The sequence below is a fragment of the Martes martes genome (genome assembly GCF_963455335.1).
Source record: "Martes martes genome assembly, chromosome: 8".
Classification (NCBI taxonomy): domain Eukaryota; kingdom Metazoa; phylum Chordata; class Mammalia; order Carnivora; family Mustelidae; genus Martes; species Martes martes.
This window is the reverse complement of record NC_137895.1, coordinates 40195704-40211299: the sequence shown is the minus strand read 5'-3', so window position 1 is coordinate 40211299 and position 15596 is coordinate 40195704. Positions and strand designations below refer to the sequence as shown.

Here is a 15596-nt window from a genome sequence, read left to right as displayed (position 1 = left end):
GATACCTTGAACCCATGTTATTCATGAAATCAAGTTACTTGCACTGCTGGGAATTCGGGGAACTTAAGCATTTTGTTAGAGTCAGGGCTGGTTGGGTTCTTTCAGTAGAAAAATTTACAAGCTTTCAAGGCACACACATAGGCATGGAGAGTAGGACATGTTCAAAGAAACTACAGCTAGATAGTGTAAGATTAATTGAGTGTCAGTGTAAGGAAGAAAAAGCAGGTTTAGTGCAAATTTTTAAGTCTTGCCTAGAAGGTCAAGTTGGTTGAGCCAAGCTTGTAGGATTTTCAGCAAGGCCTGTGTCCAGAAGAAATTTGGAAGGAGGTCAGATGCAGTTAGGAAATTAAGTTGGAAGAGACATTAGGTTAGGACTAGTATTATGACAAAGTATTTGATCACCTCATTTTGAAGCATTCTGAGTCTGACCTTGATAACTCAGTTAGCCTCAGAGACATGTACAAAGCAGTTAGAAAAGATACTGGCTCCATCTAGCTTGTTTTACATTAGAAACTGTCTTGGAAAAAGCAGATGTCTGGGGCATTGTTATCTTGAAGAGCTTATTGTAGGTGAATGAAGTTTCAGTTTAGTTCCCACTTTTGAAAAGTGGAAAAATACCAACAAAGTATAATCTGATCATCTATTCCCAAGATCCTGTACAGAATCATCCTAGGTCCTGTCTTCTCTTTAGTATATAATGAAGAGAGTAGAAACTGGAAACTACTGAATTAGAAGAGGCATTAAACCCATATCTTGATGGCATCTACATTTTCCAGGTTTTTCTTCTGAAAGTTGAATAGAGAGTCTCAAAACTGAAGTATCTTTTATTTGGTCCCCTTCAAAATAAAGAGACTAAATGAAAATATTTCAGAGTGTCAAATGATTTTATATTTGGCTATTTCTAGAACTTGCTTCTAATTATATTTCTGATCTACTCCACACCAGCCCCCCCCCCCAAAAAAAGAGGATTTCATAATTGTACTTGGAAGCAGCATTGTAATTTCTAAGCATTATAGTCATCTTAGAAAAATATAACTTAAGGGATACCCTGGGTGGCACAATCAGTTGAGGGTCTGACTCTTGGTCTTAGCTCAGGTCGTGATCTCAAAATAGCGATCTTAGGGTTGTGATATCTAGCCCTGCGTGGGGCCCTGTGCTCAGCTCACAGCCTGCTTGGGATTCTTTCTTCCTCTCCCTTTGCCCATCCTACTTGGGTCTCTCTCTAAAATAAATAAATGAATATTTTTTTAAAAAGATATATAGCTTAAAAATAAATGTGAACCACCAACTATAATTATGAAGAAGAAAGAAAAGAAGACTGGAAACAAACTATTATAAAACAATTTCTATGTCTCAGCCAAGTTTTCATTTTAAAGTGCTTTTATTAATCTTCATATACTTAACTACTGGAAGAGAGAAAGGGAAAGCTGACTTTGTTGCCATCCGAAGGAAATGATTTCCTGACTTAGCCATATCCAGACTTTCTGTTTAGAATGAATAATAAAGTCACTGATGTTTTGATATGGCACTGTAGGTGATCGAACACCCTATTGTTAAAACATATAGAATTGAAGCTTTACATTATTCTTTGAAGGAGAGAAACACCTGTTTAACATAGACCAGAACATTTGAACAAAATCATCCCAAAATTTACTGAGATCATAAATCTCAGTGAAAAGACAAAGTCTACAACAACTAAATAAGCTGAATACATTAAATGGTCCGAAAGTGCAGAGAAGGGACATTTTTATCTGAAAGGAAAGCTAAGAGGTTTCAAGCGTATGAAGATATTTCACCAGGCCTTTAATGGTGAGAAAAATACTTAAAGCAAAGGGAGAAATCATATGGGAAAACTCAGTGAAAGGGGTAGAGTGATAGTTTGAGTGATGTGAAAGGTAGATCTCTTTAACTGAAATAAGGAAGAAGGAAGGGATTTTTGCAGATATGAAGAGACACCTAGTTCAGATTTGGACAGATTATCAGTGTTAAGTTTAACTACCTTTTTAATGAAAGTCACTGGAATATCTTATAGGCCCTTGCTTATACTTATAAAGTTCCCCTGATGAACTACTAATATGAGTTTGGCTAACCTAATTTTTTCATACATGTGATTTTCCCAATTTACATAATGAATGTACCTGTTACCGAGTTATTCTGCCTTTGGGTCTATTGTGCCATGCTGTATAACAACTAGCCTCTTAATAGCTGTTGTGTTTTTAAAGCTACTTAATTTTAGGGGCACCTGGGTGTCTCAGTCAATTGAGGTTCTGCCTTTGACTGAGGTCATGACCCCCAGGGTCTGGGGATCGAGCCCCACATAGGACTCCCTGTTCAGCGGGGAGTCTGTTTCTCCCTCTTCCTCTGCCCCTCCCCCTGCCACTTGTGTCCGCTCTCTCTCAAATAAATATATAATCTTTTTAAAGAAGATACTTAATTTTAGGGGGTGCCTGGGTGGCTCAGTGGGTTAAGCCTCTGCCTTCAGCTCGGGTCATGATCTCAGGGTCCTAGGATCGAGCCCCACATCGGGCTCTCTGCTCAGCCGGGAGCCTGCTTTCCCCTCTCTCTCTGCCTGCCTCTCTGCCTACTTGTGATCTCTGTCAAATAAATAAATAAAATCTTAAAAAAACAAGATACTTAATTTAAAAGTGATCATTCTTCTATCTCATATTAAATGCAGTTTTCTGAAAAAATAATATTCCCTGAGCATTCCACTTCTAATCTTTTTAAAAACAGTTTTGAGGAGAGATTTCTCTAGAAAAGATTAAAGTTTAGACATTGAAATAAGTCAGCTTACTCATAAAATTAAGCTGTATTTTTTAGACCTTTGCATGAGATCTCATTCTATTTTTCTTCTTTCAACCTAAGGCCACATTTTTCAGCAGATTTTTTTAATCCATAGTACAAGCACTCTTGATTTTAAATTCAAGGATGAAAATCTGATTTTCATTAAAATTACTGTGTATTCTAGTCTATATGTTATAAAATTACTATTTAAATTATGTGATTCATTAAGTATGCACTATAGAACTCCTTTTGTGAAGTTTTCTGGTAAAGGTAGAATGAATTTCTGTAAATATTTTACTATTGGGAGATTTATTTTAAATGAGAAATACATTAAATTTTGGAAAACTTATCTATTACTAATTGAGCAAGGGACAAAATTATAGATAGAACTTGGAGAGAGTGAGAAATTATGATGAATTGGGTCTGAATTTTGTATTATGGCAGTGGAAATTTTCCACAAACATGTTGTTTTTCCTTTTTGATGAATATATGCAAATTAAAATACAGTCAAATATTTGAAGATCCATCTGTGAATCCGGGAGGTTGCTATCGATAGCTCATTATGAGATTCTTTGACTTATAAACTATTAGAAGTCTGTAAGAGGGTTTATTATTATTTTAATTATCTGTCCTCTATTAGAAATATGTCAGATATCTGGTGAAAATAGTTATAGGACATACTAGGTATCTATTCCAAACCTGGCTATCCTTTCACTTAGCATTGCCTATTTTATGTTTTTTGGGTTTTTTAGTTTTTTAGGTGTTTTTTTTTTTCAAGTGTCTAGGGTTAGAATAGTCTGTGGATGTTCTTACATCTGAAGATGTTTCCTCCAAAAGCAATTGTCGTGATCTTACCTTTTTAATATATTCTGGGAGATCGAGAGTAGGAATAAGCTATTTACTATGGAGTGAAGAAACTGAGCCTGATTCTTTGAATTTCTGCCAAAGATGCTACAGAAAATGATGAATGACAATTTACATTCCCTAGGGATTCTTCTTCTAAGAGGCTGACAACAATTTTAACTTTTAGAGTTGCCGCCACTGCCAAGAATTCTGGATGCCCCTTGTTTTTGAGTTCCTCAGAGAAATACTGCCCATGCTGAAACAATATTCTATTTCCTTTTATGGAGAGGCACATATCCTATCTTCTTCATTGTAGTCATTTCTGATAATTCACTTAGATAACTGAAAAATCATGTCTATGTTCATTGGGACACATCTTAAAGTTACCCTAAGTTCAATAAGAAAAGATATGTTTCATAACAATTTGATGTGTAGGCTACCTTTTTTTTTGTTTTATAAATTAGTATTATTTAAGGGCTGTAGATTGCATGTATTTCTATTCACTTTAAAAAAAAAATTCCTGTGTTGCTCTGGCTTGGTAAAATTGGGTCTCCATACTAGGAATATTACTGGATGAAAAGTACCAGGATCTAAGATAACCTTGATTTGCCCAGCAGAATTTAATAAGATGACATGTAGTGAAGGCAAGGTAAGGATGAGTTCCTGATTTTATACTTGAATATAAAGAATCAGTTCCCCAAGGGCAATATAAAGGAGACAAAATCTGAAGTCATTCATTCAACAAGAATTCAGGGTTTCCGGCTGACAGTAAATGCCACGTGAGGCACCTGTACAATTCTGCTCACTACTCTGTGATCTAATCATGGTGGTATTAATAAGTGTGGTATCAAATGTGCAGTGTGATGTCTTGCTTTGTGTTGCACTGGTCAGCTTTAGATGCTACCCTTTGAAAGGAATAAAGACTATTCAGATCACATTTATACGAGAATAACCAAGGCATTTTTCTAAAATTCTCCTTTACATTTAGATAAATAAGAAGTTGTTAGATATGACTTGACAAGGTCAGTCAGGCATCCAAATCTCCCAGGACATTAGTACTACATAAAATGAAACCCGTGTGATGGTGAATCATGAACAAGGACATTTTACTTCTCTCTCTAGGCATTAAAACTTCTAAATTCTGTTTGTTTCACAGGAGTCTGAACTTATAGAACTAAGAGAAACCATTGAAATGCTGAAGGCCCAGAACTCCGCTGCCCAGGCCGCTATCCAGGGAGCACTGAATGGTCCAGACCACCCTCCCAAAGGTATATTTAGAAATATTGCCATTTTTCATTCAATATAATAAATACCCATTTTATTTTATTTATTGGAGTGAAGCTTCTTTTACTCAGTGGCACTGCCTTTTATAATGAATAAGTAGGCCTTAATGCAGTCAGAATGCCAGAATTGAAGAATAATAGATTTCCTTATCAATAATTTTTTAGTTAACCTTAAGGAATTTGCCTCTATACTTGTACACACATTTTTCTCCATTTGATTTGGTGAAAGTGGGGTTGGGGAGGTTGCTTAATGCATTTATATCTGACTTCAAGCAAAATACACCCTGTAAAGAATCTGAAAATCTAGATCTGTAAACAAAAAAATAAAATAATCGATATGGTGAAATATCAAGTAATAGGTATGAGGAAAATATCATTCTGGATGGAGGCAGTAGAAAGGTATACATCTTACAGAAATGTTAAAAACAGTAAGAAAAAGGACTAAAAGTCTGCTTTTCATTATTACTATGCTTCATCAGTTCTAAACAATAATAGGGCCACTTGGGTGGCTCAGATGGTTAAGTGTCTGCCTTTGGCTCAAGTCACAATCTCCAGATCCTGGGATTGAGTTCTGCATCAGGCTCTTGGCTGGCTCAGCGGGGAGTCTACTTCACCCTCTCCCTCTGCCTCTCCCCCCTGCTTGTGTGCTTTCTCTGTCTTTCTCTTTCAAATGAATAAATAAAATCTTAAAAAATAACAATAAAATAATCTTATTTACCACCATACCCTCCTTAGTTTCCCACTGAAGGAATGCTTTGTATTCATGTCATGTCATTTTTTTCTTTGCATACGTTCTACTTATTCATGTCCTAACTCATCAACAGCATTCAATACGCTCAACTCTACACCAGCATACCAAAAAAAAAAAAAAAAAAGCTTTTCTAAACCCTGAATGCCCTATCATATACTTTCCCATATCCAGGTGGATCCTGAGACCATTTTATGGAATCTTTTAATGTCTCCAACAGCCAGTCACACTTCAGACCTCTGGAATATGGCTTCTCCTAGCATCAAACCAAAACTGTTCTCTCCAGGATCCATAATGACTTACAGGACACAAAATCCAGTACAACATTTTAAAATTCTTATCGTATTTGACGTGTAAATAGCATTTGATATTGATGTCCTTCTGTCCTACCCGACACATTCATTTCTTCACACTCTTAGTTTTTCTCTGGATTCTTCGAAATCTCTTTCAAAGTTTCTTTTGCAAGTTCACTCCTTTGTGTCCATTTGTTAAATGTTGGTATTTCTTAAAAACCCAGTCCTCAACTGGCTTCCTTTAAGATTTGGTACACTGTGAGTCTCTTCATCCCCTCTAAAAGTCTGTACAAACTCATCTAATCCTCTAGCTATAATTATCATTTATGTGTTGATAACTGTCAAATATATCTCTCCAGGCCTGCCTCATCTTTTGAGTTACAGATCTTTAAATCTAGCTGCTCCAGAAAGAGCTATCTTTGGTTATCTTTGGATGTCTGTTCCACACTAAACTCAACGTCTCCAAATTTGAACTTGTCATCTTCCCTCTTAGCCTGCTTTGCCTTCAGTGTTCCTTGCCTCAGTAAACGGTACCTCCATCCTCCTATATAGCCACAAATCTAGATGTCATTCATAAGTCCTCTTCTCTTCATTTATTAAATCACTAAGTTCTATTGATTCCACCTGTTAAATATCTCTTGGATCTGTTCCCTTTTTTCTCATCCTCCTATCACCATCTCTCATCTCTCCCCTGAACTATGACCACAAACTCCTAAATCCTTCCTGCCTTTCATCCTACACCACTTTATATCATTCTGAAACCAAAGCAGTTGTCAACAACATATATAGACAGATGTTCCATTGCCCTTAGGATGAAATGCAAACTTCTTAACGTGACATAATCTTTCTTCACCAGCTTTGTTCATTCAGCAAATACTTATTGGCTACCACTTACTAGCCAGACACTGCTTTAGACCTTATTCTCTGCTTTTTTGTCATGTTGTATATTTCAGCTACCCTGAACTTCTTCTAATTCTCTAAAAGTTCTTTATGTGTTCTGGTTGTATCTCCTTAAAATTTTCAACATAAAAACTTTTTGAAACCTTATAAGAGTTGGCCTAAATATGCCTCCTTGACCCTTAAGCTGGATAAGGTCCCCTTGTGATCTCTTTCTGGAAATACTGTGCTTCTATCCAAATTTGTAGTATACTTTGGTGCCTTAATTTATTTAAGTTCAGCCTTTTCTGATCCACGGTAGGGTGGTTTGTTTTTTCAGTCCAAGTGGTTATGATGATGCCTTATCACACAAAAGGGGCTTATTTGAATTTTGATTTAAAAAATGTAATTTTTTAAATACTTGAATTTAAATTTTAGGGAAAAATTATATAAAGTGAGATATACTTAAATTGAAGGAAAAACTAGTTCTCTAGGGGCTACTTCTGTTAAGAATTTAGCAACTTTCCATGTGGGGGAGTTGATTTATATGCCACATGGAAAATTACTGCATATTTAAAGCTTATCTTAGAGCTATAATAAAGCAGCTTATGTTCTAAATCTTCATGTCGTAAATAGGTCCAGAAGGGATTTTAAAAGGCTTAATCCTTTCTTTAATGCAGTACAAGTCACTGAAGTAAAACTTTCTGGAAGGATTCTTTTTATTGTAGCCAACAGGTACCCTTGTATACCTACTGGAACTGAAAAAAAGGAACTCCTCTGCTCTATGTGGGAGAGACACATTAAAAAAAGCAAGATGATAACAGTTAATATTCAAATTGGTCAAGAAAGATTTAAAAATATTTTTACAAGATTTAAAATGCACAAAAACAGGAATTATAAATGTATATAGGATATTTAGATTAGGTTTATATAATATTAATACTTCATATTAAATTCAATGAACACAAACTGATTCTTACTATATTGACCATTGACATAACGTGGAGAAAATAAAGTCCCTTGGACTAATTATGTTGTTTTCCATTGGTTATTAAGGTGATTGTACAAGCTATAAACTTACAGTTTGAAATCATATTGAGATTTGGTTTTTGAGAATTTTATATATTTAATAATATATAAATAGATAAATTTGTAACATATAATCTTACAATATATATTTGGAGTGGGGCAACACAGACAGGCCAAACTATGACAAATTCACATAATGAATATAACTTTCTATTTTCTATTTGTGCTTCATGTTTATTAACCAGGCATGATGAATAATAGTAGTCTGTAATATAATAAATTAATTTATTCATGCACAAATGTTCCTTGAACACCTAGTATATACTATCCACTCTATTAGATCTCAAAATATAAAGATTGCAAAAAATGTCCTCAGTACTCAAGGGCTCACAGTCCACTGGCACAGAGATGTGAATATATCTCTGTATAACTTTAACTATATAGAAATACATCTATATAACTATGTATGAAAAGTAAAGCAATGGAAAATTTTACTTTTATTTTTCAAAATGTACTATTGTTTTTTAAGTCACTACCTCTGTGTACAAACATAGAATAAAATTTTTCCTTGTGATATGCCAAATACAGCTCAACAAAACATGTAGTAAATTGCTATCAACAGTGAATACATTTTTAGAAATGTTAGGCAAACATAGTTATATTCAGTGAATATTAATAATATTACTTACAAGTGATTGTTGATTGCCTACCACTTGCCGTAGTTTGTTCAGCGTCCCGGGTATACAATGGTAAACAAAACAGATATAATCTTTGTATCCATTAAGCTTTTAATCTTGTGGGAGAGCAGGAAATAAACAATTGTGATCATTGGCATAGCTGATTATGTATGCCAAAATAGTTATGTTATAAAAGCAACAGGCCTAGGTGCCCATGGAAAACAAGGGTACCAGGGAAACTCCTAAAGGTTCATAGTCAGGAAAGGCCTTCCCCAGATAGCAACATTTAAGGGGAGCTCCAAGGAATAATGATCAACTCATTTGGTAAGTATTGAGAGAGGACTATTCCAGAAGAGCCGTGAGATAGAAAATGGACTAGTGCCTTTATGGGACTGGTACAGTGAGCAAAGTTACAACACATAGAACCAGGTTAGAGAGAGAATTACTGACCAGATTACTGAGGGAATTTTAGGCCCTGTTTAAGAGTTGAAATGCTTTCTTTCTTATTAAAATGGGAATCTGTTGAAGAGTCTTAAGTATGGGAGTGATGATGTTTTCCTTTTAGATAGAATTCTCTAGAACCCATCTATTGAAGGGTTTGAAGGTGAGTAATTTGGACAGCCATTCTTGCTGTCAAGCAGGTAAGTGATAGTGATAGCTGGAACTGGGGCAGTGCTGGTATGGAGGGTAAAAAGAGGAAATGAATGGATGAACAAGCACGTAACTGAAATACAGACTTGTAAAATAAGCTTCTGCATTCGCTCATATTGTCGATAGCCATCGGGCCAACCATTCTCTACAAAGCTCTATGATGCCACATGTACTGAATCAAATACTTACAAGCACTAGAAAGGAATTGTTAGAGATGAGTAAAATGCATTCCTTTCGTTCCATCATATCATTGAAATCATTCCTTTGCTAATCTTTATTGGTAAATGCCATCATAACTGAAGGTAAATAATACCCTTAAGGACTACTTTTGACTTACGATAATAAGAATGAACGCATCTTCTTAAATTTTGAGGTTTAATCAAAGTCAAATACAGTTTATTAATTTTGGATATAATAAAAACTCTGGAGTACTTTAACACCTAATACAATTGCTTTATTTGTGAAAGTCGGTTACTAGGGAAAAACCTATTAAATAATGTATCTTGATCACAAAAGCTTATAGACAATCACAGCGGAAATTCAAAACACAAATAAATACCAGCATATTCTTCTTTTCTTTATTCATATAACTTCCATATTTGTTGATTAAGGCATACTGTGCTCCTTTATTGTTCAATCAAAATAGCACACATAAATAAATGCCTTCATTTAAGTTTTGACACTGATAGTATTTTGGGCAATATTTTGGGCATGTAACCACAGTAAAGTCTCATCATTATTTTTTAAAGAACTTTTAAGAGGCCAAACTCTATGGATTCTGAAAAATTGTTTTATTTTCTCTCTCCTATAAAATTGTCGCCATGCTTGTTATCTTAGTGGAAAAATTAAGGTACTTACTGCTATGTATGTATATGACTCTAAGGTTAGAGCTATGTATACATGTATTACATACCCACACATATACTCCCTTATTATATTTGAAAGTAACAGTTATAGTTTCATTGTCATGGGGTGTTGTAATGTTAAATAAAGCAGTCAACTGGAAAGGCTTTGCTTTTATACTATTGTTTCTGTGGAAGCTTTTTGAAAGCTGTATTATAATTTCTGACATCTTAGAAGTTCCACTGAGATTTTTTGCTTGACAAATCTTAATTGATGCTGATTAAATATAGTAATAGGTTTGGCCTTAAAGCAGACTTGACCTTAAAAAAATTTTATAATTTCTTAGTATCTCCACTAGCACTTATTATCAGTTCACAGTATGTAGATGAAATTTCAGTTTCAACAATTATAAATAAATCTTATAAGCTGATTGTATAGAATAAGTGGGTATCTTCAAAACGTGATTAAATATCAAATGTTATTTTTTTCAAGTTATCTTGTGTGACTAAAAAGCACTACATGCTTTTGAGAAGTATGGCAAGCCCGTATCACATGGCGTTTAGCACAACAGACGTTGGAATCTGCCTAGGTGTTGGATTAGCTCTTTTGTGTTTCATCTATGTGACTCTGATGAAATTACTTTTAGTAATTAAATTTACTTCAACACTTTGCTTTAGAATAAAATTAGATAAGGGGCGCCTGGGTGGCTCAGTTGGTCAAGCATCTGCCTTCAGCTCAGGTCATGCATGATCTCAGGGTCCTGGAATTGAGCCCTGTGTTGGGCTCCCTGCTCAATGGGGAATCTGCTTTTTCCTCTCCCTCTGCTACTTCCCCTGGTTGTGCTCTCTTTCTCTCTCAAATAAGTAAGTAAAATCTTTAAAAGAAAAAAAAACCAGAATGAAATTAGATAATCCCTGGGCAGAGTAAACACATAGTAAAAGGTAGCTTTAATATTACGTGTTGTTACTATTATTACTGTCATTACTATTCCAAGTCACGGGTGGGACTATGATGGAAGAATTGCACTGTCTTAAATACGTTTCCTGTTTAGTTTACACATGCAGTCTACGCAGTTTCTCTCTTGAGCACCTTTCCCTCACGGGTTCTTTGACCTTGGTTAAGTTACTTCTTTGCACTTCAATTTCGTCACCTGGATTGAATTGCTTAAATGACTTCGAAAGTTTGTTTTGACTCTATTATGGTATGATTCTGTGAAATGGAAAATTAATATATTTGGCTTCGGTAGCTTTATTCAAAGCACTGATATTAAAAAGACACAATTAATTCTCATGCTATTATGAGTTTCCATTTACTCCATGGAAGTAATCATTTGGAATAAATCACTTTGGAAGATCTGCTTGATCCAGGTATTCAGGAGAAATCACTGGCATAGCATTTCATTTTTGGATAAAACTCAGAATTCATTAAACCAGCAGAGCTACAGACTTATGAGATACCCAGTGAATCTTAATGCCGATAACCCAGTTAATTAAAGCAAATAAGGTGGTACATTATTAAACTTACAAATCCAGAACTGCACTGAGATGATCTGTACAAAGCCGTGTTGACTTTTATTAGCAGACTTCCTCTCAGAAAGCATAAAAATCTTACTTGTTCACAGTGAAAGTCTTTGGGAGCTAATGTGATGTTCTCTGTCTGTTGTTAGATCTCCGCATCAGAAGACAGCATTCTTCTGAAAGTGTTTCTAGTATCAACAGTGCCACAAGCCATTCCAGCATTGGTAGTGGTAATGATGCTGACTCCAAGAAAAAGAAGAAGAAAAACTGGGTAAGCCCTGGTCATCCATCTCATTCGAAAGCTTATTAGTGCACGATGAGTCAGGTTTGTTTTCTTTGGAGCTTTAGAAATCTGTAGCAGTTTACAAAGAGTCTCCCTCAAGTGACCGGCCCCCCAGAAGGCAGTACTCATCACCGGAAATAGGGTGGCCTGGTGCTGAGGAGGAGAGGTTTTGGTCAGGACTACTCTTGGATTGGAATCCCAACTCTGCCACTTAATCCTTGGACCATAGGCAGGCGACTTCACTTTTTGAGGGGGGCCTATGTTTTCTCATCTACAAAAATAGGAAAATTAATACCGATTTTATAAAGTTGTTGTAAGAAAACTGAGATGAGATCTATTAATAAATGACAGGGCAGGGATTTACCATGGAGATGAGGGAGAAGAAAAGATGGTGGTGTGGTGGTGATACTGTGGCAGGGATGGAGGAAGAGGAGAGGAAATGCATTGTAAAGAAAGGGAAAGAAGAAACCTTGAAAGCCTCCCCACCTCTCACTTCAACAGGGTATAGTGTAAATAAAGTTTCACCTCCTCAGAAATCAACTACATTAATGTCTGCTTTCTGGGTTTGTTTGTTTGTTTTTTGTTTGTTTGTTTTTGTTTTTTTTTTTTTGGAAGAGAATATAGCAGAAATACAGAAATGTACGTTCTCAGAACAATGCTTTACATGTGCTAGAGATAGAATTTATGATGATATTAAGCAATTGCTAAAAAACTGAGGGGAAGATGCTATCACAGCAAAATGTTTAAAAACCATGCAGTAAAGGATTTTTTTTAATACCATGAAATGAAGGTAGTTTCTTAAATAAGTACAACTATTGATGAAATCCAAAACATAACTACCAGAGGATTTTGCTGAGTGCCTGCTATAAATAATGAAAGAAATACCTTTTTTGTTTTAAAAAAAATGTTTATACAGGTAATATTTTAAAATACTGATCAGCCTTCATTCCCTTGATTTGTAATTCCACACTCTTTCATGTTTCTGCAAGGTGAACTCTAGAGGAAGTGAGGTGAATATAAACCGTGGACAATTTGGCATGCATCTATAAAAAATACCCTACCTTGGCATGAATGCTATTCATTTTGGCAGTAGGCTTTTTATACCTTTCAAAAACAGATTACCTTGTATGTCTTTTCTTTGTGTCTTTTCATTTTAATCTCAAATTTTAAAGAGAAGAGGTAAAAAAAAAAAACAAAAAACAAAAAACACTTTCTGAATAGAGCTGTAGGGGATACCAATTCTGGTTTTGAATAGCATGGGAATTGAAAATTTGAATAGAAAAATCACAATTAATGAAGTGTTAGGTGAATTTGATTTCATTTTGCTTTTTAAGTTTATACTGTCAGCAGGACATGACTTGATTGTAGCGCTAAAGTGGCCCATTTAAAACAAATTGCCTTGAAGAGAGAAGCATTGGGAGTGGAGATCCCTTCAAGGTACTTAGTTTTAAATGAGTGCTCTGACAGCCATGCCCTTGACCCTGCACTATTTTAAAGCCTTCCGTGTTTGCGCTGCGCTGGATTAATATAAGAATAAAACAAAACACAAAACGCGGTATCGTTTTTTTCTAGAGATACCGTGCTGCACCTGTTAATACTCTGCTTGTACGTACTGACCCCAGGCAGTGGCTAGGATAGCACCTGCAAACTAACGCCCCAAAGCCAAATTCTCCACATGCACACAGACAAGAAAGGTCATTCCTGTCCTCTTTTCAGCTGAGAAGCTCATTCAAACAAGCCTTTGGGAAGAAAAAATCCACCAAGCCTCCTTCCTCCCATTCGGACATCGAAGAGCTCACTGACTCATCTCTCCCAGCGTCGCCGAAAGTGCCCCACCACGCGGGGGACTGCGGGTCCGCATCCATGAAGCCCTCGCAGTCGGCCTCGGCGTAAGTCACTCCCCAACGCAGGATGCTGAAGTCTCTTTTAAAAACAGCAGCAGGCCAAGCCCCTGTGTGTGTTATAAATGCAGTCAGGCAACACCATCTGTGCCGGTGGTTTTCTGATCTACCTTAGAACTGTGGGCAGCCCTGGTTTCTCCTTCCTTTTTCACACAGGAGAGTCTGCGTGCTTTGCGATCCCACGCTCCACTCTTCTGTGTTCATCAGTCTCACTTCTTTCCAAAATGGCCTTTGTCCATGTCTCTGCCTCACTGTGCATTCCATGCAGGTCGCCCCTTGTCTGGCCACCAAAGAAACGGCAAAATGGCCCTGTGATCTACAAGCATAGATCCCGGTAAAATGGCGTGTGATGCATGCAACTTGCCAAGATGCCGGTTCTAACCTGCGCAGCGTTTGCCTTTGCTCTTTCTAAAATCCCTCGCATGCATTTCAACGATAAAAACCTCCTCCTCTGTCTTCCTGGTTTTGAAGTCCAGCTTGTTTTCCTAAAAACCAGGCTGTAATCCATTTGCCTTTAATTCCAGTAGATAACCTAGCATAGCATTTTTATAGTAGCTCACCGTTTGATGTTACAAGAATGGATGAAACCTTGAGAACGTACAACATGTGCTTTGATGAGGTGATTCTCTGTTTTATATAATGTTTAAATCAGATTTCTTCAGATGCCCATGACAGTGACTAGCCTAGCACTGTCATGTAGAACAGAGCCACTAATAGGACCATTTAAGACGCTTGTGTATCCCAGATAATTTCATCACTTATATAGGAAAAGAGGAACCTACCACTATCATTTTGTAATCAACAAGGTAGTCCTCATATTTTTAAATGGGAAAGATACTAGTTCATCAAAAACAAGTTCTTGCACCTTCTTTACTGCAAAACTACCCACAAAACAACAATAACAACAAAATAATCTGGAAGTAATGTACTGCAAAACTACCCACAAAACAACAACAACAACAAAATAATGAGGAAGTAATGTCGATGACCTTCAAGCAGCCCTCGACTAGTCCACTTGCATGGGTTGAAACTTGTGATTTAGCTTCATTAGCTTTGATCTCCTACATCAGCTGAGCTGACCAGGGAGATTATGTAACACTCATCCATTATTTAAATGTCCAAAACTAATCTCCCTGATTTATTTTCTACAATATTTATATTGGATTTTCATGGTAACTTGAAGACAGTGTGGTAGCAAATAATGTTACACTTTGCACAGTTTTGCAAAAAAAAAAAAAAAAAAATCAGTGTTTTAAAAAAATATTTCCTAAATTGCAAATAGAGGATTTCAGTCCCTTGAAGAATGGCAGAATGAGATGGTATAATGCTATGCAGCCACAAGGATATTTTGAAGATTACTTGGTATTGAATAATAATGGATTGTTTTGAAACTTCAGAAAAATAGGAAGAAAGGATTAAAGGAAAAAGACAGTTCCTGTTTCCAGTTTTGAACCTGGAAATGTATTACTGTTTGTAAAACTCTTTCTCCTTCTCTTTAGGTTTTGCCGGCAGCACAGAACGTTCTCTCTGTAGCTGCTGGATAATATCGCAGTTCAGCCTTAAAGGAAGCATTGCTTTTCCTGATCCTCTGGTTTCCCTCCTGGCAACTGATTCTGTGTTTGTTTCCTTCTTCAGGATCTGTGAGTGCACAGAGGCTGAGGCAGAGATAATTCTGCAGCTGAAGAGCGAGCTCAGAGAAAAGGAGTTAAAATTAACAGATATTCGACTAGAGGCCCTCAGCTCTGCTCATCACCTTGACCAGATCCGGGAAGCCATGAACCGGATGCAGGTCAGTGCTGACCACCTTGCAGGAGCGAAGAGGAGAGACGAAAAATACTATGTCGTTGCCACTCTTGGTGATTATAAAA

At 36.3% G+C, this 15596-nt stretch overlaps 1 protein-coding gene across 1 annotated transcript in view; it reads left to right on the top strand.

The window, feature by feature from the left end:
- The window catches only part of NAV3 (neuron navigator 3), a gene marked incomplete at its 3' end in the record, with an annotated part of 387672 nt that overhangs the window by 337925 nt on the left and 34151 nt on the right, over window positions 1–15596 (top strand). Inside the window, exons 24-28 of the mRNA XM_080811183.1 lie at window positions 4784–4895; window positions 11694–11815; window positions 12817–12837; window positions 13544–13716; window positions 15364–15517. Coding sequence (XP_080667309.1) covers window positions 4784–4895; window positions 11694–11815; window positions 12817–12837; window positions 13544–13716; window positions 15364–15517 — 582 coding nt within the window. The remainder of the gene's footprint in view (window positions 1–4783; window positions 4896–11693; window positions 11816–12816; window positions 12838–13543; window positions 13717–15363; window positions 15518–15596) is intronic.